Source organism: Melanotaenia boesemani, chromosome 10 (assembly GCF_017639745.1).
Source record: "Melanotaenia boesemani isolate fMelBoe1 chromosome 10, fMelBoe1.pri, whole genome shotgun sequence".
NCBI classification, from domain to species: Eukaryota; Metazoa; Chordata; class Actinopteri; order Atheriniformes; family Melanotaeniidae; genus Melanotaenia; species Melanotaenia boesemani.
In genome coordinates, this window is record NC_055691.1 from 29,911,395 (window position 1) to 29,935,830 (window position 24,436).

Genomic DNA, 24,436 nt, shown 5'->3' on the forward strand with positions numbered 1-24,436 from the left:
TGTTAGATAAGATCATAGGTTTCCTTCTGGTGAATAGAAAGTTTTGTTTGACTTTTGGATAGAAAATATCATCACTGTGTTCATGTAAATTTTTGTCATAATGGGCTCAGTAATTCTGAAATAAGGAACTGAGTTTTAATTTCTTAACTAGACTACAAAAATTTAATCAGGTCATCTTCGAGTCGAAATCTGTGATTGCACAAGAAAATAGTGAAAATCACTCATTCATTCCTGACACTAGTGCTCACATGGAAGCTTTGGTCACTAAAACTTCTTTAAGTCATCAATGCGTCTAAGTGAGAGTACCTGCCAGGTATGCAGTAATCCCCTCCAGGCTGCTCAGAAATATCAGATTTATTTAAATGGGGCAGACAACTTGAAATTATAATGCCTGTAACACACAGAAATGCACTGTGTTGTACAAACAGCACAGTAACCTATTGTTCCTTATATGGTTTTACAGACAACACTAGTATAACTACAGTAAATGGGTTTTCCCAAATGCTTTTCAACCCTCATTTCAAGGCTCGCAGTTTCACAAACTTTTGGATTTTTTTCTTTAAAATTCTGAAAACATGTTCCGTGCAAATGTAAGACATTTTGCATGATGTGCATAAATAAGGGTTCAATTCAAAATACTGTTATAAAACAATCACTGACACAAAGCATACTCTGCATTCTGCAAAATGCTTTGCTACAAGTGGGTATCAATGCCGTTGTTTCTATTTAAAACCTACATGGAGGACCTTCCTCTTGAAAAGCTTGACGAATTTACTTACATTCCAATTACAGTGTCATTATAAAATACAGCCTCAAATAAAACCTCAACTGTGAATTCACACTAGGACTAAATTAAATATTACTTAACAGACCAGTAACAAAATGCACAACCTGAGACGAAAAGTCCCACTGTTATGCTTCGTATTCCATATTTATTACATTGCCAAGGCTGAAACTCCACATTAAGTTAAACTGGCCAAAGCGCATGCGCCGCACTGCTTCGTAGGAGGGGCTAAGAAGTGGGCCGACCCGACCGACCATAGTCAAGTCCGTTTGTGTGGATTAGTGTGTGTGTGTGTTCGTCTCAACGGAACACAAAACGTGTCGTCTCAGCAAGGACCCACACATACTAAAGTGAGACGAGCTAGGTAACGGTTACTCCGGTATTGAAAGTTTTGTTTTTTATGCCATGACATTGTTTTGATTTTATACTATGTATATTAAAACATTTCGCGTATAAAACGCGGTATTTATTGGCCAAGAGCAGCCGACTCCGTTTCTACTAAAGACTGTCCGCTACTCCTCCCCTCGATGAAGCGCTGCGATGCCCTCTGATTTTATATCCCTCCTTAGCTCGGATATCGACCTAAATTCCCCCAAATCTCTATACTCTAAAGGTAAGGTTTTATTTATTAAAGGTTACTATTAAGTCGCCAATTCATTGAGTCATTGTTTATTGGAAAAACTAAATGAATGTCTTCATGGCTCATGTTAAGCTGCTAGCTAGCCGTGGTTAGCTTCTTTTCTGTTCTTAGCAGGACTAGCTAGCATAGTTAAGTTGACTGGCTTGCGCACAAGCGACCAACTACCTGGCTGGTTAGTGGTACATGTTACATGTATGGAAGAGCATAATATATCAAGTGGCGATTGTTATCAGGTATGATCATATCAGCGCGATAAATGAAATGTGACCTCATTGCCAGCATCCTGACAGGTACACACGAGCTAACGTAGCCACAGCTACGTTAGGTCGCCTTCTAGCCACCACATTGTTCAGCGGTTTAACATACCGAAGTCCTGCTTGGATTCTGCAATGGGGTGCGTGCGTGTGTTTGTTTGTTTGTTTGAGCGTACCCATGTGGATATATGCAAAGTAGTGAGTTATTGTTGCAGTGTATTTCTCTTTGTTGATTGACAGTCTGTCTATTTTGGTTTGTTTGAAATCAAGCCACACTTGAAAGTCAGTACAAAGGGCCCACAAGTTCGTAAATGCCATTCTATTTCCAATACCACTGCACACGTGTCAGCCAACTGCTATGTTATTATTAGGAGGGCGTTGCTGACGGTCAAAGCGCAGGACTCTTCATCTCATTGTGTGATTAGCCGCGTCTGTAGGTGTGCCAAGACATTTAACAAAACTTATTCTCCGAGAGTTTCGTCTCTGTTGATCATTACATCAACTTTATGTGCAAAGTTACTGTATTTGTGGGCGTTTCTCATCACTGAAAGTCATCATACTGTGGCATATTTATGACAATACGCGCTGTGTGTGTGGTCAGAAAGCAACTTATATGGAAATAGTTTGTTTTATTTAAGATGTGGCAAGTTGGGGGCCCCCACACCAAAAAGATGTGTACGTATTATAGTCAGTTACTTTCTTGTGTTGACATTACATCTAACTTCATGTTAGATTTAATCAGAAATGTAATGACTGTCCCAGAAGGATGTCTTAGTAGGTAATTACCTAAATACTTGAACACTGTTCAATTTAAGAGCAATTTCATTAATATGTAGTTGCATTTAGCTCAGAATGAAATTGACTTTTTTGGACAAATGGAGTTCATTCACAATAGAACAATAACCTGCCATGATCTGGCTTGCTGTCCCCACGTTTATTTACAGTGTATGTGATGCATACCAGTATCAGAAACAGAAAGCATTGCTCTGTGACCATGAAATGCTTAGGTGAGACTGTCATATGGTATTACTATAAAACATTACTGTTTATTTATATCTCACTAACAGAGTGTGAGTACGTGTTGGAATCTAGGTAGCAGAAGTCTTCAGCAAAAATCTAGAGAGCGACATCATGGTGGGCTGTAATGTATTGCATTTATATACTTAGTTATAGTTTTACTTGATCAGAAAAAAGTGACCTACAGAACTAGTAAGCCCTACTAAAACAGCAAGTTTTGTGGTCTCCTTTGCAATTTGTGGCCTTAACCCTGTATTTCCAGTATTATGAAACTGATGACGTTTTCATTTATAAGATTACCAAACCAGCAAGCAAATAACCAGATAGTTTGATACTTTTTTCCTGCCATAGTTTAGACAGAGCCAATGACAGCATGTGGAGATGAAGATTATACAAAACATAAATATCAGTTTAAATCCCTGTCAAGCACACATGGACATATCAATTCACAGAATGTGAATTTCACATTAAATAACAGTTAAGCCCATTCCCAATGTGATTATGTTAACAAGTTGATGTGTTTATGTGCTGACCCTAGTCAGTGTGTCTCCTTTTCATAACACCATTATTCTACATTTGAAGACAACTCGTATGCAGAATGTTATGCTTGAGCAAGATATTCAGTTTCACCTCTTATTAAGCACTGTTTAGCCTCAGAGGGAGACCTTTGAGAGGTAGACGCCTGAGATTAAGGTTCTGATGGACAGGCTGGGCCCAGGAGTCACTAGATGGGGGCTTCACTACCAGCTTCCCTGTGTGTCCTGATATAAAATCCATTGAGCACTTTGGATGTGTGGGTGCCAAGGTTGGTACAGTGAGACGTGATGCCTAAACTAAGGTTTCTGTACGTAGTTCTGTGTGACCTCTCTGCATTGGAGTTTTACACCCATGTTTGCATGTTATAGTATGTGCTGTGTCTTTAAGGTGGTGTCAGCAATATGTAGAGTAATCTGAAATATTGGCTGCTCTTGCTTGTGTTAAAGCAGTTGTTTTAAGGCTTTGCTCGGCTTCGGAAGAGGCAGGCCGAAGTAGAAAATGAGTTTTTTAGTGTTAGTTTTTTGGAGGATTGTACATCTATCCAAGTACTCTCTGAAATGGTACCACTTTTCTACTGGTGAATTTTCATTGGTATTTTCTAGGGACAATAGCTGGCTCATTGCTCCTCCAAGACCGATCAGACGGGGTAGTTACTATTTAGTGTGGGACATATATGGATGTTTGCAACAGTTACTTACTTGCACTATCTTCTCTTGTCATTGGGCAGTCTAAATACACCAGTTACACAAAAAAATACTCTTTTAATATTGAGCGTGATGTATACCCAAATTTCCCTGAGGACTCTCCAAAGGGATTAATAAAGTATTTCTATTCTATTCTATATATATTTTTTTGTACGTCTTTAGCTATCTATCCAGTAGGGTCCACTTAGCCATCCCTGCCTTAGATGATACACAACATGAACAGTTTTATTAATGATTCATTTCCTCGGTAGTAAGTGTTTTCAGAATCATTCACAGTTCAATCTGTGGATTATCCAGAGGAAATTAAATCATTTTTGGATGATGTAGTTTTTAAAAAATACAGAAAAAAACAACATTCACCTCGTAGTATTTTTGGCAGAAGCACAAATCTCAAGAGATTAAATCCATAACTGCAAAGCACACATTAGGGAGTATTGGTGAATCAGCCTTTAGGGAAAATTGGTTTTCATTGTCGCATGAAACAACAAAAAAAAACACACACACACACACAAAAAAAACAGGTCATCTGTTGTCTCTTTCTGTGTGTTTTGAGGAACAGTAACATCCACACTGTACTATTTAAGTCATAACTTATCCTTTGAAGTTATTTATTGGTCTATTGTACATTAGCTGAAAAAATAGATTAATAGAAAAAAATTAATTCAAATATAGTGTTCAGTTCTTGAAATAATTTGAGCACACAGAGCCAAAAATGGCATTCTTTGTGGTTTGACTGCACTGAGTAGCTCCTTTGTCTGTACTCTGGCTTGAGCATATTGTTTTGTGTTCAAAAGTGTAATTAAAGCAGCCATTGTTTGGCACTGAGATAAATTCATGGGCTATTTTTTTCTGTCCTTTTTTTTTTTTTTTTTTTTTGCAACTAGAATGTCTATTCATCTTTTATGCCCCACCGTAGCCTTGGCCAGCTGCAAAAAACAGAAATGGACTGGTGCCCTTGCCATTTGGCAGAACCTCAAAGGCATGTGTAATTTGAGTACTGCATGACTATAAGATGATGTAATTTAATTGTTCTTAGTGTAAGTTAAAGTCAGACCTCTGCCTGTGTTGAAGCTTACTTTTCGTACTCTAAAAAGTTCACCGATCTCTACATATAAACTTTGACATATTGTATATTTAAGGTCAGTATAGCAAAACCTTCTCTTGAAACCATTTCTCCAAAATTCCTTGTTATATCACGTGCTTTTTATTAGAAGGAAGTATGGTGATTTAAAGGAAGCTCAACCTCAGTATAAGATAATGAGTTTAGATTAAAGTTTAGCATTTTGAGTCTTAGCTGTAATGTGACATTTAACTCAGACATGAAACACCACTTAATTGTTTTGTAGTCTTGCCTCTCCTTGTGTACCATGATTATAGCCAGTCATGAACACAAAGTAAACTTTAAATTCTTCCACTTGGTCTAAAGATAATTGAGTTTTTTTTGTTGTTTGTTTGCTTGTTTGTTTGTTTTTTCTTCTTCTTCTTCTTTTGGTAGTTTTTTTTTTGTTTTTTTTTTCTTTTCATTGTCATGCTAGTCATCTGATTGCAATCATTTGTGATTGCAGAAAAAAAGAACTGCAGTCGTCTTTATCTTAAACAGATCAGTGAAGCAATTGTCATATATTCATGCCATTTTATGCCATTTGATACTGACTAGTGCACTTTTAAGTATTTGATCTTTGTGCACCCATTTTCTGCCTCTGCTGTAGGCAGAGGTAAGGCAGTTGTATAGCACAATTCAACGACGGAGTAATTCCAAATGCTTTACAGAATACAATAAACATAATTTAACATTAAAAACAAAAGAAAAAGGAAAAAAAAAACAATCAAGTTTAAAAATTCAAGCTTAAAAGAAACATGCAGATTTGGACTTTCAAATAAAAACTATTGAAATGCAGCAGAGAACAGGTGGATCTTTAACTTGAATTTAAATAAACTGAGCGTTTCAGCTGATCTGAGGCTTTCTCGGAGTTTGTTCCAGACATGTGGAGCATAGAAGCTGAATGCAGCTTCTCCATGTCTGGTTCTGACTCTGGGAACTGCTATTAAACTGGATCCAGATGACCTGAGGGTTCTGGTAGGTTCATACTCGGTCAGAAGGTTACTGATGTATTTTGGTCCTAAACTAGGGCTGCAACTAATGACTGTTCTGATGGTCGATTAGTCACCGACTATTAAAACGACTAGTCGACCAATGGGTATCTAATCGGTATCTTATGTATCTCATGATTATTATAAATGGCTCTTATTTCACTTTCAGCTTTAAAATCTTGCATGAGGTTGTTATGAAAGTCCGCCATTCCTCCTTTTTAAATGTTTGAGCATTGCAGACATACTTGCGTGGTACGCAAGGTCCGCTTTACAAATCTCGCATGTATTTAATTTATTTTATAAGTTTAACGTAAAGTTATCCCAGACTTTTGACGTCCACCATATTTTTCCACTGGCGGACTTTATTGCGCATGTGCACCTCTCAGCAGAGATTTAAAAAAAGGAGAAGATGTCTCACGCTGTAGTTTTTTTTCCCCCCTCTTTGCGCATGTGCATTGTGCAACTCAACAGAGATACGATTAAAGACGATGTCTCACTCTGTAGTTTTGAGGGGGGGGGGGGGGGGGGGGGGGGGGGGGGGTTTGCCGACAATAGTCAACAGCTAAATTCGTTGTCGACTATTTTCATTGTTGACTATTGTAGGCAACGTCGACTATCCTAAACCATTCAGAGCTTTATTGACCAGCAACAGAACTTTAAAGTCTATTCTCTGATGGACCGGCAGCCAGTTTGAAGACCTCAGATCTGGACTGATGTGGTCCATTTCTTGGTCTTAGTGAGGACTCGAGCAACAGAGTTTTGAACTAGTTGCAAATTGATTTCTTTTTTTTTTATTTTTTCTTCTTTTTTTTTTATATATATATATAAACCTGTAAAAATACTGTAACAGTATTCAAGCCATCTAAAGATGAAAGCATGGACTAGTTTTTCCAGGTCTTGCTGAGACATCAGATATTTTACTCTTGATATATCCTTTTGGTCATAGTAGGCTGACTTTGTGATTCCCTTTATGTGCTTTTCAAAGTTAAGGTCTGAGTCCATCAATACACCCAGATTTCTGGCCTGGTTGGTGGTTTTAGGTGTATAGACTGAAGCTCTGTGGTGACCTTTAATCGTTTCTCTTTGGCTCCAAAGACAATCACCTCAGTTTTGTTTAGCTGAAGAAAGTTGAGGCACATCCAGTCATTAATCTCCTCAATGCATTTAACAAGAGCCTGTATGGGGCCTCGGTCTCCTGGTGACATTGTAATATATATCTGTGTGTCATCTGCGTAGCTATGGTAACTAATTTTGTTTTTCTTAATAACCTTTGCCAGTAGGAGCATGTAGATGTTAAACAGAAGAGGCCCTGGGGTGGAACCTTGGGGAACTCCACATGTAATTCTTGTCTGCTCAGATGTAATATTACCTACTAACACAAAGTATTTTCTATTCTCTAAATAAGATTTAAACCAGTGTAGTGCAGTGCCAGAGAGGCCCACCCAGTTCCTCAGTCATTTAAGCAATATATTGTGGTCGACTGTATCAAATGCAGCACTGAGGTCCAGTAAGACTAAGACGGACATTTTTCCATCGCCTGTATTCAAACAAATGTCATTAATGACTTTGGTCAGAGCAGTCTCAGTGCTGTGGTGCTGTCTAAAACCTGACTGGGAGACATCAAAGCAGTTGTTTTGTGTTTAAAAGTCATTTAGTTGACGAAAAACTGCTTTTCCAATCATCTTACTTAGAAAGGAAGATTTGAGATCGGCCTATAGTTGCTCATTTGTGTCTTGTCTAGATTGTCCATTTTTAGCAGAGGCTTGATTACAACTGTTCTTAGAAGCTCTGGGAGGACTCCTGAAATTAAAGACAAGTTTACAATCTGTATATGGCTCCAGAGTCATTGAGACCTTTTTGAAAAAAACCTGTAGACAGGATGTCCAAACAGCAAGAGGAGTTCAGCTGATGTAAGATGTCCCCCAGATCTTTGCTGTTAACTGGATTAAACTGTGTCATGGTGTTTAAACTGGTTTTTAATGGACACAGTATGTCTGTTAAACCTGCTGTTGATGAACCAACTGCTTGTCTGTTATTCTGGATTTTGTCTGTGAAGAATTTGGCAAACTCATCACAGGTCTTGGTTTACTAAGTTCAGGTGCTACTGACACAGGAGGGTGTGTTAACTTGTCGACAGCAGCGAATAAGGTCCGAGCATTATGACAGTTTTTGCTAATAATGCCAGAGAAATAGGTCTTCCTTGCATTCCTCAGTTGTAAATTATAGGGTGCCTCACTTGAATTAGACAAACTGCCTTCTTGTAAGTATGTGCTGACATTATCGTTACAGACTTTATTTTGAAGCTATATGCCACAATCCTGATGTGGGATTATTTTTGTTTTAAGTTAAAAAAAAAAAAAAAAGGTCCACTGAATTGTAAGAGCCAATTTGAGGGATTTGCAGCAGAGAAATGGTGATCAAAAGTGCCAATACCAGTAATGTGAAAAGTCTTCTCTCCATTCATTGCCCCCCTAGTTCATCATCTGGAGTAAAAGCTGCAGCTGCTGGTTTCTCTTGGAAAAAACGTGACAATATCTGATGGTGCACTTTGACAGTTTAATGCAGTAATAACGCCCAAGAAATGCCGCCATTCAATATGGTTAAAAAGCCACCATGTAAAGACATGTTTCAAAAGTTTAATAAACAGTTTCAATCACCAGGAAAAACTGCTGTCCCCAACCTGTACAACAAAACAAAGGATGACCTCCTCAAGGATTCGAATTGAGTTAACACAGATATTTATTTAGAAAACCTAAATGGAAAAACAACTTACACAAAGCTGTTATTCTTAATAAGGTGCATGTGCATTATTACATTGTGCTTTTACTTGGACTATTACTGAGACATAAAAAATAACACAATTAATTTATCACAATAATTTCTATGACAGTCATCTGAAATTTCAGAATTGTGACAGCTCTGTTTATCTTCATATATTCAGGCGTAATGCTACAACACGGCTTAAAATTAAACACATTTTGAACTGCTGCATAAGCAGTTCTCCTGCCTACTATTAATTTTTCAACAACAGAGATAAGCAACTTAATCAGTGATCTAGAACTTACTTGTTTAATTCTACAATAGCACAAACCACAGCAAAGTTTATATATAAAGAATGTTTTACATAGGGCTCTCTCCCTGGGGTGGGCTCCTAAATAAACACTCTAAACTTTGCATTTACACACACCCATGTTTTGGGATTTATCAAACGGTTGTCTTCATGCTTTGTTGCACTGATTTGAAACTAGTAGATGTTAAATATAGTCAGGCCAAGTATTTTCTATAATTAGAGTACATATTAATGTATATGCAAATAAGAGAATATTTCTTTCAGACATTTTAGTGTTAAATGGGATTTCCTAACCTTCCTAACCTAATTCGCTATCTGGATGTTTTCAAGAAAGTAAGACAGATGCGTACCACAACTAAATGATGCAGGAGAAAACGCAAAGAGGACCAGAAACGATATAGTGCGCATGCCAGGCTTTTAGTGGGAAGTGAAACTTTGCAATGACACACACTGGTGTGCACCGCATCCTCATAAGACCGCAAAACGTAACACAACAGAAGCCTTGTGTGTCAACCACTAGTTATCTGGCGCATGTAACCTATGCGTCTTCACTGACAGCATAAATACTCTACCAGAAACAGGTTTTGCTTTAACAGACCAAATAAATTAAAAAGACGTAGCAGCACAAACATGACGCGGAGGCAGGGTCTAAGTGCGCAAGTGCAAGATGACGTGAAATACGTCATCATTTTCAAAAAAATTGGAAATGGAAAGGGAAGGCTCCAACACAGTCAGCTAGGACATGATCAGAGGGTGCATCTACAACTGGACACAATAGACAAGGAGGGGCTGTTGGAGCCGGTTTCCAGATACCTGACACGCATGACAATACCGCCTATTTTACAATATATTTCAATGCAAATTACACGAGAGTCCCTCCAGTTAATAATTACACACAAAAAGCACCCATGCTGACAGAGGCACGTAACATACTGCATTGGTCAACATGCACAGTAACACACTTTAACCCACTGAGGACACATTTTCCAGGTCAGTCTGTGTCATCCACTCTTGACTGTGACCCGACTGTGACCCTCTCAACCTGGATCACAGGCTGAACAGTCACTGCTGATATTTCTCATGTAGTGTCTTTGGGAGGAGTGTGTCATGTTTCTATTGTTCCAAATGCTGTGCGAGTTAACAATGGCAATATCTGTTCATTCAGCTGCTGCTGCACAAATGGGTTTCTTGGAGATTTTAACATGCCATCAGTAGGCTGGCATCATACACACAAATCATGCGAGAAAAGGGTTTTAGTCAGGACTGAGGTCATGTAGTCTTGCTAGTAAGTCTTTAATACATTCAGCAACAAAGAGTCACTTTCTTCACACCATGGACAACAGACAAAGATGGAGGGGTATAGTGGGGATCATGTACATTTTGCTGCTTGTTTCAAGACCACATTTAAGTTAATAAGAATCTATTGTCCCAGGACATTAAGAATCAGTTGTTTTTTTTTCCTTCATTAAGATTTGTGTAAATGTTGTGCTGTTGCATTTGAGATTAAGCTGTAGTCTCTCCATCCATTGTGAACTGTTCTACTCAATCACTTTTTGGTTTTTATCTTCACAGAGTTCTCAGTAAGAGTTGTTCATTATTATTTGGTGAGAATTGTTGATATGAATGTTATTTTTATGCATACATATAAAATTAAGCTTTGGGCCTGATGTGTTCTTTTCTGCTCTCCTGTAATGAGATTTTGTGCAACTATTAAAAGGCCTAATAAGCTATGAATAAGCAACATGATATGTCAGCTTCCATGTGAAAGCTTAGTTTTTTTTTTCTTTTCCAGTCAGTGCTGAAATGGATTACTGTCTAGTTCTATGCGTGAACTGTGATGTGTTGTCGTTCCCTCAACCACATGGTTGATGTCACAGAAGTGCAAGAACATGTGTCCTGTCAGCTTCATCATTCTGCTGATATCAAGTGTCAAATGACTACTACACATGCTGTGTTGCTGCTACTGCACAGCTGAAATATCCATGTCGTAGTGTTGATAGGTGCCTGTTTCTTAGCAACCAGACTACCTGCTGATGTGTTTATCTGCCATCAAATGTAATTTATTCCTGTGTTGCCTCAGTGGTTGGATATTTCTACAAGGAATCATATTACTAACAAATATAATGTCTCTTTAAGGTTTTATTACACCAAACCATATGGGACATAATCAAGTTAGTCATAAGTCTGAGTTGCATGATGGTTAGCTGCAGAATTTGTATTCCAGGATTGCCTTCACTCATTTTTTTAAAAATAAAATAAGAAAACACAATCAGTCTGAATGAGATATACAGCGAGTTTTGTTATTGTCACTAAGATTGCATTAGTGGTAGTTTAATTTTGAGCTTGTGATAAAAGCTGCTTGATGGATCTCTTAATGTCCTGTGTTCACTGAGGCAGCATGACGTTTTCTTGGGAATTTAGTTATGAAACCTGCATTGTGGGTTAACTTACAGAGGCAGATGGTGTTTTGATCTTTTTTTCTTAAACAAAAAACTGCAAACGCTGTTTTTTTTTTTTTTTTTTTAAGGCTAATTATAGTTGCCACCTTTATTTCTGAGCAAGCGAGGTGTGCAGACCTCTTTAAAAATATTTCCAATATTGAAAGATGTTTTATGGTGGATTTTTTTTTTTTTTTTTTTTTTTTATAAACAGTTTGAGTTATGTTTTTCAGAAACTAATGTATCGTTTCCTACTCATCCTTTATGGCAGAGTCGGTATATGACCTCCTCCCCAAAGAACTCCAGCTCCAGCCGTCGTCCACCCAGGCAGACCCACCCACCATGAGCCAGAAGAGCGGGGGAGAGGCGGGACCTCCCCCCTCTGCAGCCTTGGCCTCAGGTGAGCTACCTGCTCAGCATACGAAAACCATGATCTGGGATCAGTTTCCCTGTTTAAAAAGAAGAACAACCACAAAAAAGCCTTTCCCCAAGTCAACAGGGCTTAAAAAAGAAGGGGACAAAAAGTTGAGTTGTGTGTCTGGGGGCAACTTCACCTTTTTCAATTTCTGAGGCAATGCTTGTGACTCAGGTTTCTGCAATTTGGTAAAGTACTTTCGTATGAGTTTTGATTCTGCTGGCATGACAATACATGGTTATAATGTTTCTTGTGGATTTTACTTTTTTAATGGAGGGGGTGGAGAGTAAAATCAGTTTTTTAGAGATGAATCTTGGCTAAATTTGAATGTGTTTTGCAAGTGTAAGTTTTTTTTATTATTCTTCAGGGTTAAAGCAAAATTTATCTGTTTCAAAGTTCTTTTTAATTCATCATAAGTTCCTGCATTTTGGTTTTTTTTGACACAGTCCTTGTCAACATTTAGCATCATAGACATACAGTTCGTTAAGTACAAGTAGCCACTACGTCAACCATCAATTTGTAGACTGCTTTTGGGGGGTGCTTGGAGGTGATAACTGTGACCTGATTGGACAAAAACATTTCTTTGAGCCCCATTGTTTACTCAGTTATGGTTCTGTTTCTATTTCTGGCCATAAAAAGTGAATTTATCGAATGAAACACTAACTAAATCTAATCGGTCCTGTATTTCTTGAGATGACCTGATGTTTTTTGAATGGGAGTGTTACGGATCCGGAGTGTTTTGTAGTCCCATCAGTAGTATTGCTATTTAAATCACTCGAATGTTGTAGCTACTTTAAATTCATTCTCATTAGATTACCAAGTTTACAGTTATAATAGCTTTAAGCCTGGCAAGATGCATTCTATCTGTTTGTGGCCAAAGCACCAAAAAATCAGACCAATTGGCATCCTATACTGGTAGCTATGGATGAGGTTTAGGTGTCATTACAATAAAGAGGTTCATATGGTCACATTTCATTCGTCTAATTGGTCAAATTTCACTTGCAGCTTTGACAGACAGATGCTTCATTTAATCATTTTTTGAAGTGCCAAACTTTTTTTCTCAGACGTTTTTTGCTGTGATTCTGTTAAACAAACCAAATGGTACATTAGGTTAGTGAAAGAAGTATAGCTTCCATGTACTTTGTTTGGGTTTTAATACTCACTCAAAATACCATCAGTTCCTGTTTAAAACAAAAACTAAAAAAAAGTTTCATTTGTTAAAGGAAAAAATATTACCAAATAAATAAATAATTATCAAAACTACCCTGTTCTATGCTAGTAGCAGTGACTATAATTTACTATCCTTTGGGTACAATGTGAAAAAATAAATAAATTCACAAAAAAAGACAACTTCAAGACATGCTGCGTTTGCATTAACAGCATGCCAACATACCTGATAGCTTGTCCTTTTATCATTTCATTCATTTTATTATTATTTTTTTTTTTCAGCTGCACTTTTTGATGCTTGTGCTTAAGGTGTTTTGGAACCTGGCTTTTTAGGCAGTTAAATACATGATGGTGACCTTGCTTCAGAGATGCAGTGTTACCAGTGCCGCTGATCTAAATACTGTCCTTTTGGCTTCAGCTGACATCTCAGTCGTCCCTTATTTTATTACTTTGTGTTCCAGTTTCTGCTAATGCATTGTGGTTATGCAATTTTCTCAGTATGATGCACTTCTTTATTTCACTGAAGCTCTTTGAAAACTTGGGATCTTTTTTAATAGCAAAGTCTCTGACAGTGTCATTAAAGTATGATTTTTGAATGGCTGTAATGCCTGAAGCAGATATGGTAAAACCTAAATGCAAGTTTTATGTTTACCTGGTCCAATATGCACTCATAAAACAGTAGGCTTCTTTGCAGCTAGACGAATAATTAATTGCCAGGTTTTTAAGCAGATGAACGTTAAATTGATTAAGGTTTTGTTTCCTAATGAATCTGTGAAGTTGCCCTTAGCAACCATTTGATTGTTTTTATAAAAATCTTTTAGCAAATAAAAATAAGGTCTGATCTTGGATCATGGTTTAGGACAGCACACATCAGCTATTACTGAGAGATTCTTCTCTAGACTTTCATGTAAAGAGCAAACTAACTGGTCAGCAGTCATGTTGGAGGGAGCGCTTTTGTTAACGCTACCTTTTCACTGTCCTGTCTGACCTAGCTGGCCCTAAGCAGTGCTGATCAAAAGCAGGACCACTATAATGTCCTTCAGGTCATCATTAACCAAATAAACATGCTTTTAAGTGTCTATAAATGATAAAACTTCAAAAGTTCCTCATACCTTTAGTATATATTAACTCATCCAATTTACTGATTGACAGAAGTTGAGTCTTGAATGATCAGCTCTCTTGTTGCTCATTGGCTGTCTCGTTTTTATTGCAGGAAGTTCCCTCTGAGGCAGCGAGTGTCTGCATATAAAATGGTCTGCAGTTCACTGCTCCATAGGTCAGAGGCTTGTTTATTCTGTCTCCATGGCTACGCTCAGTCCCAACCAAATCTTCCAATTGGCATGCGCAAACTACTGTTTTCTACTGAATGCACATTGCACAAAACTGTAATGTAACCCTGGCAAATTTAATTTGGCGCCACATTATCAGCTTGCAAATTTGGCTGTACAAGAAAGTTTGACCAGATTTTGTTGTGTTTCTTTCTGGCAATGTGTATGTAACAATTTGTAGCTTGCTTTTGTTTTTGTAAACAAAGCATGTCAGTTTTGTCACATTGATTTTTAATTGAGAGGTTTTGTAGGAATCAAAACATTGTGGGACCTACAGTACCCTTCTCAACTTTAACTTCAGTTTATTTGATCAATGCTTGACCGCTCTCGCATGCACAGTGAGAGCATATAACCCACAACAGTCTATTGAAATTAGAGTTGGGAAGAGGGGAAATCAATACAAATCATGCACAAATTCAGCTGCTTGAATGGGACTGCTAGCCTGCTCTGAGCTGAACATCTGTTCTAACTTTATTTGTATATACTACTACAGATGCCACCTCTTCCACCTCCAGTCCTTCGGCCTCCTCTTCCCTGTCCATGGGAGCTCCATCCAGTGGCCCCTCTACCTCACCCTCAGACCATCTCACGGTTGCCCAGCATCTCCACTCTGCCGGAGGGGATGGAGCTGGAGCTTCAGAGATGCAAGGTATGGAGGCTGCGGGATCTGCCCCCAGCAGAGGCAACAGTGGAGCAAACAACACAGCAGGGGATGTAGGGTCAGGAGTGTTATCAGGGCTAGGTGTGCAGCAGCTTCAGAACACCCCATCAAAACGAAGGCCTGTATTGAGCATATCTCCTCCACCTGAGGACCTGTTTGACGACAGCCAAATGTCTTGCCAAGAGGAACCTACCATATCTGGTGCACCAGGTCCAGACTCAGAGCACAGCAGTAGTATGTGGGCTGAGGATTCCGTCTCCAACTTCAGCTTAATCAGCTCCATCTCCTACAATGACAACACAGAGGTGCCACGCAAGTCTAGAAAACGCACCCCTCGTCAGCGGCCCGGCCCCAAGCCAGCTCCTCCAGAGGACAGCATGGATGTGTTTGATGCTGACAGCGCCAAGGCTCCTCATTATGTCCTATCCCAACTGGGCACAGACAAGACCAGCCCTATGGCCAGGTGAGGTGACCCTTGTCCAAGGTTTATTCTGGCACATAGGCTGAGATACTCTGATTATGTTAGCAGGAATTAAAATTAAATTAATGTGTTTTTGTCTGTGGTAATTTGATTTGGAATTTCTAATTCCATAATCATTTTTTGTTGCCCTACAGCTCTCTTGAGTCAGGGACGGCAGTAAAAGGTGGGTCATTGTCTGCTCAGTTCCCCCAACGAAGTGATGGGAAGGAGCTAAAGATCCTGGTGCAGCCAGAAACCCAGCACAGAGCTCGCTATCTGACTGAGGGCAGCAGAGGTTCTGTAAAAGATAGAACACAGCAGGGATTCCCCACCATCAAGGTTTGACCACAAGGGCCACCACTTGTGTCTTAAAAAGAGCATAGTAAATCCACTAACAAAAGTATTCGTTACAGCCACTATCCATAAGTACGATTTATCTGAGTAACTGTAAGTTTTTTTTAAAAAATAAACTAAATTTAGAAATATAACTGTTGTTTGTAGGAAGTGAAAGTCTATGCCTAATATTAATTTATAAATCTTTACTGTCTCGTTGGTTTTGCTTATTATTTCCATAATTTGACTGTAATATGTATCTAATATTTAATTTTCTGCACAGTTGGAAGGTGTTAGCGAACCAGTCGTGCTTCAGGTGTTTGTAGCAAATGATGCAGGCAGGGTGAAGCCTCATGGTTTCTACCAGGCATGCAGAGTGACGGGACGCAACACCACTGCCTGCAAGGAGGTGGACATAGAGGGCACCACGGTTATAGAGATTCCTTTGGAGCCCACCAATGACATGACGCTTTCGTAAGAGCGTTTTTTAATTATGTTTAATTAAAGAACGTTTAATGTTTACAGCACAAGATGCTGTTATTTATTTCCCTCTTGCCCTTTTGTTTCTGCAGGGTGGACTGCGTAGGAATTTTGAAGCTGCGTAATGCAGATGTTGAAGCTCGTATTGGCGTGGCAGGATCCAAAAAGAAGAGTACACGTGCTAGGCTGGCCTTCAGAGTCAACATCCCGCAATCTGATGGATCAGTACTAACTTTACAGGTCCCCTCATCACCCATACTCTGCAGTAAGTAATGCAAGCAAGTTTACAAAAAAATAGAAGTTTGGTTCAGTCAGAAAATACATGTCGACTGAGTTTTCATTCTTTGACTCTGTTCCTATCCAGCTCAGCCAGCCGGAGTGCCAGAGATCCTGAAGAAGAGTCTTCACAGTTGCTCAGTCAGAGGAGGGGAGGAGGTTTTTATAATCGGAAAAAACTTCCTCAAAGGAACCAAAGTTATTTTTCAGGAGAACAATGCAGGTGCTGTGGACAGTTTCGTGTTTGTATTTTATTGCCATTTGTGTGTTTCTGCATGTAAATATCTGATGCAGGGTTGAGTAAAAATATTTTCTGATGACTTTGCAGATGATAACTCTTGGCAAGCTGAGGCAATGATTGACATGGACCTTTTCCATCAGGTAAAAGCAAGTTAATGTGTATCCCATTTTTTTCTCTTTGCAAAATAAGCTTTTCTGTCAGGCCTTTCACCGGCTTTTCATGTGATCCTTAATGTTTTCCAGAATCATCTAATAGTGACAGTCCCTCCGTTCCACAACCAGTCGATCACTTCTCCTGTGTCTGTGGGAATCTTTGTGATGACCAATGCTGGTAGATCACATGATGCCCAACCCTTCACCTACACTCCTGACTCAGGTAAAGCAACTTACTCATGCGTAGAAGTTGCCTTGCATACAGTTTTATTCTTTCATGAAGTTGATTCCTATTGAATTAATCCATTAAGACCTGAGGTTTGCTCTGGACATGGTTACAGCTATGCTTATGTAATGCTTCATGTTGAAATGGGTTCATAGTAGTTTAACTCTGTTGAAATGGTTGAATTCATCAGTGATATAAGCTACAAACTTAAGTTCTTAATCACCTGTACTTTACTATTTTAAAGAAATGCGAAGCAATTGATGATGTAAAAGTATTTAATTTTTCCTTCCGGGGCAATAAAAAAAAAAAAAAGGTAGAAAATTGTCTGAAACTCTAAAAAGGATGAACAGTTATGTGAGACTGAGCAACTTCTTGTACCTCCACAAAACAGATGGCTTTGATCATAGTATGTAGCACCAATCTTTGCACTTCTGTTCTTGACAACAAAGAAAACCTTTCTTTCTTGGTTGAAAAACATGTTGGGATTTTTAAACTTCAAGTTCAGCCTAGCAAACGCTTTCCTGTTTTACTTTAAGATTTTCTCAAACACTACTAATGCCAATACTTTTAAGTTTAGTACTCTAGCTGTTTAAAGCAGGACTGCAAGCTCTCAGTTAACCATAATGTGTGTGAGCGATCAAACAGCTGACACTTTAGTTGGATAAATATAGAAATTTTGTTGGTGCTTGGCCATGGTATAAACAGAAAGGCCTGAAGACCTGTTATACTCAAAACATCATCTTGGTGCGACTAAAGTAGACACAAGTAAAGTCCAGCAGTGTGTGAGCTGTCTTGTTTTTATGTTTTCTGTCATGGTTTGCTAGTCTTTGGCTCAGCACATGCTTTGGTTTGGTGTGGATGTGTGTGATTTTTGGTTGTCTATGCTCACATCTATGTCTTCTAACACATTCACAACTGTCTTATGTTTACACTCTTAACCCCAGCTGATAATTCAGGTGTCCTGAATATAAAAACTGAAGGACCCTCTCTCGTCAAGACGTGTATATTTGATGGCCAGATGAAATCTATGTCCTCTGAGCAACCGGACTGCTCTGGCCAACCTTCCAAACGGCAAGAGGACACACCAATGGAGGTTACAAGCAATCCACAAACTACAGATGTCTTCAAAGTAAGATTAGTTTGCTTTGAACTGAGAAAAATAAATATAAGTACATAAAAAATGCAGGTAGTAACAGCTGTGGTTCCTCTCTTCTCTTAGCCCTCCCCTGATCCACTCATCTCAGTGCAGCAGACACTGGAGCTCAGCTCTAGTCCACATCCAACTGGAGAGTCCTTTCAGAGCCCAATGCCCCTACAGCCTGAAGATGTGGAGCTTTCCCAAGCACCCCCTGTCTTCCCTAGCTTAGACTCTCTTAGCACCATACAAAAGCAAGACATTGGCTCCACAAGCTCCTTCCCAGTGTCAGGAGATACCACAATCCCCCCAGTAACACCTGACGTCCCACAGCAGTTTCTCAGAGACCCCCAGGAAAGCTTATCTCCCGAGAGTTCTGATAATAGTGGAAGGATTGTGGTTGTAGCCATGCCTCAAATGGCAGCTCCCTCTCAGCCACAGCCTCAGCAATCACAGGTTACCCTGTTTCCCCAGGAAGGGGTGGCCCTTGAGAGGGCAGTTAGAGAGCTACAGGCTGGAAGTAACCCCACTTTACAGCAGGTGCTGGAGGCAGCTGTAGTCCAGCAACAGCTGAACTCTGTGCTTTATAGCTCCACACCCTCTGCAGACTCCCTCCAACAGCATGTCCAGGAGAACATGAACAGCCTCAGGTTGGGAACCACAGATAATTCGCTGTCAGCACAGCAGCAGCTGCAGATACAACAGCAGCAGCAACAACAAATACAGCAGCAATTTCAACATCAACAACTGCAACAACAGCAAATCCTTGAGAACCTTCAACAGCAGCAGCAGCAACAAGTCCTCAGCAGCATGCAGATCCAACAGCAACTTATATTACAGCCCCAAGACCAACAGCAACATCAGCAACAGCAAATCATGGAGAATATTCAACAGCAGCAACAACAGCTGCAACAAAATCAACAGCAAGTCCTGAATAATATTCAGCTTCAGGATCAGCAACAACAAAATCAAATTCTTAGCAATTTACAACAACATCAGCTACAGCAGCAGCAACAAAATCAAGCGTTGAACAGCTTACAACAGCAACAACTGCAAGAGCAGCAGGTCTTAGAGAATTTGCAGCAGCACTTACAAGCTGAGTTGCTCCAGCCCCAGATCCACTCTTCTGCCCAAGCGCAGCAGCCAGTTTCCCTCCTGCAACAGGCTGGAGAGCTGCTTACCATCCAGACCAGCTTCCCAACACAGCCTCCATCCCACACATCTCCCCCACAACAACTCTTTCAATCCCCCAGACCCCTGGCTGAGACCCAGAGCTCCCAACAGCAAGTCCAGGCTGCCTTGCTTCAAAATACGCTTGATGTTCTCACAAGTGGCAGCCTCAGCTCAGAGCAGCAGTCCACAGGGTCCACCCTATACTTGTCCCCAAACCCACAGCCCCAGCAGCAGCTGGCATTCATCTCCTCCATGGAAACATCCAGCAGCCAGCCTCAACCTGTTGCATTGTTTCAGAGCCAACCCCAAGGTCAGCTTTCCCAGCTGCAGCAACAGAGCACCCCAATGGAGCAACAGCAGTCTCAACAGCAGAACCAACCGCAGCCTCAACAGCTTCCAATGGGCCAGCAAGGCTCCTTATTCCAAACCATCCCAAACCACTCGCAGACAAACCCCGTTCCCCAGGCTCAAATCTCACAGCCCCAACAAACAGGTCTTCTTCTCTGTACCACAGATCTTAACCCACAGGCTATTCTCTTCAGCACCCAGACCCAAGGTCCTCCCTCTATGGGAGGCATTGGTGTCGGAATCTCCCAGACAGACTCAGCGGAGCCCATGTCCTTCCAAGACCAGAGCTCTTCAGGGAGCAATGCAACATCTACTGGGAACCAACAGCAGAGCATATTCCAGGAACAGCAGCCAATGCAAGTGACCCCAAGCTCCAGCCAAGTCCCAGGCAGTCAACCTGTGAAGCTGTTCATACCACAGACATCCCTGTCCAGCTTGCAGAGCACTGTTGGCTCACAGGAGCTGAACAACCCGGCTCCAGCTCCTACTGCAACCATCTTTGTGGTCCAGGGTGGTGTGGGTGTGGTTGCCAACCCCGGTCAGCAGCCCCCAGAGCAGCTTTTCCAGACAACAGTGGGTGGCGGTGTAGCGCCACAAGGACAGGCCAACCTGTTTGTTTTTGGCATCCAGAATGGTAAGAGGATTTTAGCCTTATTCATATTGTAAGTAAGCAGTATCGTTTTTTAAGCTTTTTCTACTTCAGTGTTGGACTCATTGATTTGTTTGTGTGCAGACACCTCTGAATTGCTCTGGAACAGTCATGCTTAGTCTAGTTTTTTACTTATAGCAAATCTTGCTTTTTCTCCTTCTTCCCAGAGTCATCCCAGCTGCTCAATTCTTCTGGACCCCCCCTGCCAGCCCAGAGCCAGGCCCAGAACACAAGTCACATGCAGCCTCTATTGGATCAACCCATGGCCCAAGCTGCCTCCACCATGCACAGCAGCTTGCAGAATGCCCTTCAGGCACAAATGCAAAGCAGCCTAGAGAACGTAATGCAGTCTAATGCACCAACAGTTCTCCAGTCCAGTTTACAGGCATCCATTGAAACAAGCCTGCAAACTCCAATGCAGACCAATATACAGACACAGATACAGAATCAGTTGCAGGCATCTATATCTGCAACATCTAGCATGGATAAAATTGAGGACCTACTAGAAAGCCTGCAAAAGCAGTAAAAAAATATTTGGACCATGTGGCACTAAGGGGAGATGGAGTAATATGTAGCTGAAAGTTATCCTTCCTAAAAATAAAAAAAAACACAGAAAAGTTGAGTGTTGGTTTTTGTGCCAATACCACAAAACTTAGAAAATCTAGAATAGTTAAGAATGAAATCTACTTTTACTCAAAATCCAAATTATAAGTTCACGAAACCTTGTTTTATAATATATTTATCATTAATTACAGCTTCCATCCATTGCTCTTAAATTGATTAATTCACCTCTGTTATTACTGCTCTTGCGGGATCAAAGAGGCCTGTAATAACTGCTTTTATCTCATTAGTCTAAAAAATGCAGTGTTTTAATAATGTGGGCCTACGAGATGGTGACGATTAAAACCTACCAGGTTTGGTGGAGAAACTGGAAAGGGATAAAGAATGTCAGCAAGAGGAAAAACTTGATGCAGAATAGTTTGTAAGAGCGGACACAGGAGATAAGAGTCAGTTATGGAGTGAATATCAGATTGCACAGAAGTGTCAAATAGACTGAATCTCATTTTGTGAGTGTGTAAACTGTTAGTTTTCATTTCGCTTTTAGAGGCGGACGCTGTGAGTTTTATCATGTGGAGTGACGGTTGAAAGAGGAGATTCTCTGGCATTGAAATCGCTTGATTTATGCTTCTTTTGCCATGGAGAAATATTCCCAGTTTTGCAATTAATCAAACTTTGTGTTTGCACATCAACAGCTTCTGCAAAATCTACTCTAAGAGTACAGATTACTAAAATATAATTCTTTGTAGAATAATGTAGGGATGTATAGGAGAATTGTTTGCAGGTATGACTGGAGTTGGCGCTTAAAGAGGGATGGCAGTTTAACAATGCTAATAGCTCCACTCCAACATGCACTATCATGATAATCAGTTGTTGCAAGAGATTGCCCCAAATGCAGAATGAGGAGAGAATATTACACACTCCCAAATGAGGTTTAGCCTGGTTTAAAAAAAAAAAAAGAAGAAGAGAAAAATTGACTCGGCCTTTGTTTTAGCATCTCCCAGTGTTTCACATTTAGGCTTCATCGCTGGGTTTGCTGAAGCTTTCTTGGTAATTTTTTAAATAGCATTCAGTTATGTATTGTGTGCATTTTTTTTATTTTAAAGAAGTTGGTAACCTTTACCAATTATATGTGGATAGAAAGAAACTTTCCACTTGTGAAAATGGAGTATTGCGTGGTTTTATAAACATTTTATCTTAAGCACTTTAATAACCTTTGTGTAACCTGCTACTCCTTATATCCATCCACAGCTCTGAATTTGTACTCAGAAACGTCCAATTAAAATACAAGAAAAGAAGAAAAGAAAACAAACAGCAGTCGTCTTTGTAATGTTAAATACATCTTAACCGAGCATTTTTACATTTTCTCATGTCAGAATATTTTTGAGGTCAAGACTTTGTATAGAATGTCAGCGCACTGTTGAATCCCTGCTTGTATTCGGTCCCAGTGGTCCAGTCAAGTCTGTCCAAAATGAGCCATTCGTCAGTTCTCGGTGTTTGAGTGGTAAGTAGGCATTTTGTGTTTCATACGTTGACAAGACATCTAAAATACTTATTTAGTTTGTTCATTGATATGAAGGATTTTCATAACTTTTTATTGTGTACTGGTTCCTGTTCAGTCCGTCACTGGGGACTGTTTTACCTGGTCTTGTTTATGTTTTAGTCTCAGTGTTGGTAGTGTGTGCAGGTCGGCACCAAATGAAGTTGGCATCCAGTACTTGTCCCTTTTTGTTGTGAACATGGGCTCACTCATGGGTTAAATCTGGTACACAAAGGCTGGTGTTTTGATGCTATCCGTGGTGCTACGTACAGGAGTGATGGGGACTTCTGTTTGCGATGTTAGAACCAACGGATTTAAACTACCAACAACACTGGCATTGCTTGTTTGTTTTGCAACTAAGTTGAGTCTGCAGAGCTGGCTGTTTGTTTTGGGGTCAGACTGGAGAGCACCCAGGCATACCAAAGCTCCTGTTGTGATTGTCGCCATTTGTCTTGTACTTGTCCTTGCAAATACCCTCATGTTTACTCATTTGTACTAAATTATGCAGCTCTCACATGGAAAGAAATTCAACTTGCTGTTTTACAAGATTTATAAAAAACTACTTTGTTGCATGGTTCAGTTTATCTCATTAATATTTCCACCAATTTGATACTTTTTGTTGTTTGATTTGAAACAGAATCACACTGCTTTGCTTTCCATATCCAACAGTAGCCAATTAGGCATTATCAAAAAGACAAATTTTTGAGAAGGAATCAAATTTAAGAATAGCGTTGCTCATGAATGCATTTGTTTACATTTTCACAGTCATACTCTTGTCCTGCAGCTGTTAGTAATCCATTTTAAAGTAACTTATCTTTTTTAGAATTTTGTATCCATGTATCGAAATGTAGAGTATTTTTGTAAAAAATAAGCCTTTTGGTTTATGCTTATAGCACAGAAAATATCATTTGGTGTCTTTTTTTTTCTTTCTTTCTTTATTGAGGTGAAGCGTAGGTTTACTGTGAAGTCCATGGCCGAAATTTAAAAATACTATCTGAGTGGGATAATAATCAGAACTTAAATATATCTATACGATATAGGGATGGGCATTCGATTAAATTGTGTTAATTGATCATCGGGAAAATTAACGATCGATTTTCAATTCATCATTAATATTTTTATATTAAAATTAAGTATTTATAGGCTCTATTAAAATGCAGTGAAAATAGAAAATCAGCATGTTGAGACCTTTATTACAAAATGAACGACTCATGTGGCAGTTAAACGGGAGTTGAGAAAGAGGATGAGAGAGAGATCAGTGTACCTAACAATAAATTAGGCTCATTTATCAAATTTCAGGAAAAAAATAAACCAGTAACTCACATACAAGTTCAGCACCAGTCTACTGGTTTTTGTTAACATGCTCTGGGGTGAGACCGAGAGCAGGATGCGCAGCCACTAACCAGGGTCGGATGTGCGCTGTTCAAGTTGTACATCATTTGCATCGTGGACGAGTTGTACTTAGACACAGCTTTGCAGTGTTGGCAGTCATTTTTTAAATCAAAGTGGCCGTAACCTCTTCATGATCAGGCTACTTTTGAAATACACGGAAACTCGCAGGTAACTGAGCAGGCTTGTGGTAAAGTGTTTAATTACTGCCACATTGCAAAATTAATTTCATTCCTTCAAAACTCAAACTACACAACAGAACATGTATTAGTTTTATCAATTTAAAAAAAAAAGTCAACCAAATTCTTAATGATGAATTAATTGATCTTAAAATAATTATGCCCATCCCTCATGATATTAAATCTACCCA

General features: G+C 39.6%; 1 protein-coding gene across 3 annotated transcripts; it reads left to right on the forward strand.

Moving 5' to 3' along the window:
- Positions 1-1,081: 1,081 nt before the first annotated feature.
- LOC121647825 (nuclear factor of activated T-cells 5-like) lies at positions 1,082-24,416 on the forward strand. 3 transcript variants are annotated; one of them, XM_041997545.1, is made up of 12 exons: positions 1,082-1,397; positions 11,807-11,935; positions 14,939-15,569; positions 15,722-15,905; positions 16,183-16,373; positions 16,472-16,644; positions 16,744-16,878; positions 16,984-17,036; positions 17,139-17,271; positions 18,219-18,403; positions 18,494-20,564; positions 20,747-24,416. In XM_041997545.1, the coding sequence occupies exons 1-12, from the start codon at positions 1,325-1,327 to the stop codon at positions 21,103-21,105; spliced, it is 4,317 nt and encodes a 1,438-aa protein (XP_041853479.1). In that variant the 5' UTR covers positions 1,082-1,324; the 3' UTR covers positions 21,106-24,416. The 3 variants fall into 3 exon arrangements, with proteins under 3 accessions (XP_041853479.1, XP_041853480.1, XP_041853481.1); XM_041997546.1 differs by having other exon boundaries at positions 1,310-1,397; positions 11,769-11,935; XM_041997547.1 differs by lacking the exon at positions 1,082-1,397 and adding an exon at positions 14,331-14,393 and having other exon boundaries at positions 11,858-11,935.
- The last annotated feature ends 20 nt before the right edge of the window (positions 24,417-24,436 follow it).

Coding starts and splice junctions, on each gene's coding strand:
- LOC121647825 (XM_041997545.1), top strand. CDS start 1,325: ATGCCCTCTGATTTTATATCCCTCCTTAGCTCGGATATCGACCTAAAT. Junction 15,906..16,182: donor AGGGATTCCCCACCATCAAG/GTTTGACCACAA, acceptor TTTTCTGCACAG/TTGGAAGGTGTTAGCGAACC. Junction 20,565..20,746: donor TGTTTTTGGCATCCAGAATG/GTAAGAGGATTT, acceptor CCTTCTTCCCAG/AGTCATCCCAGCTGCTCAAT.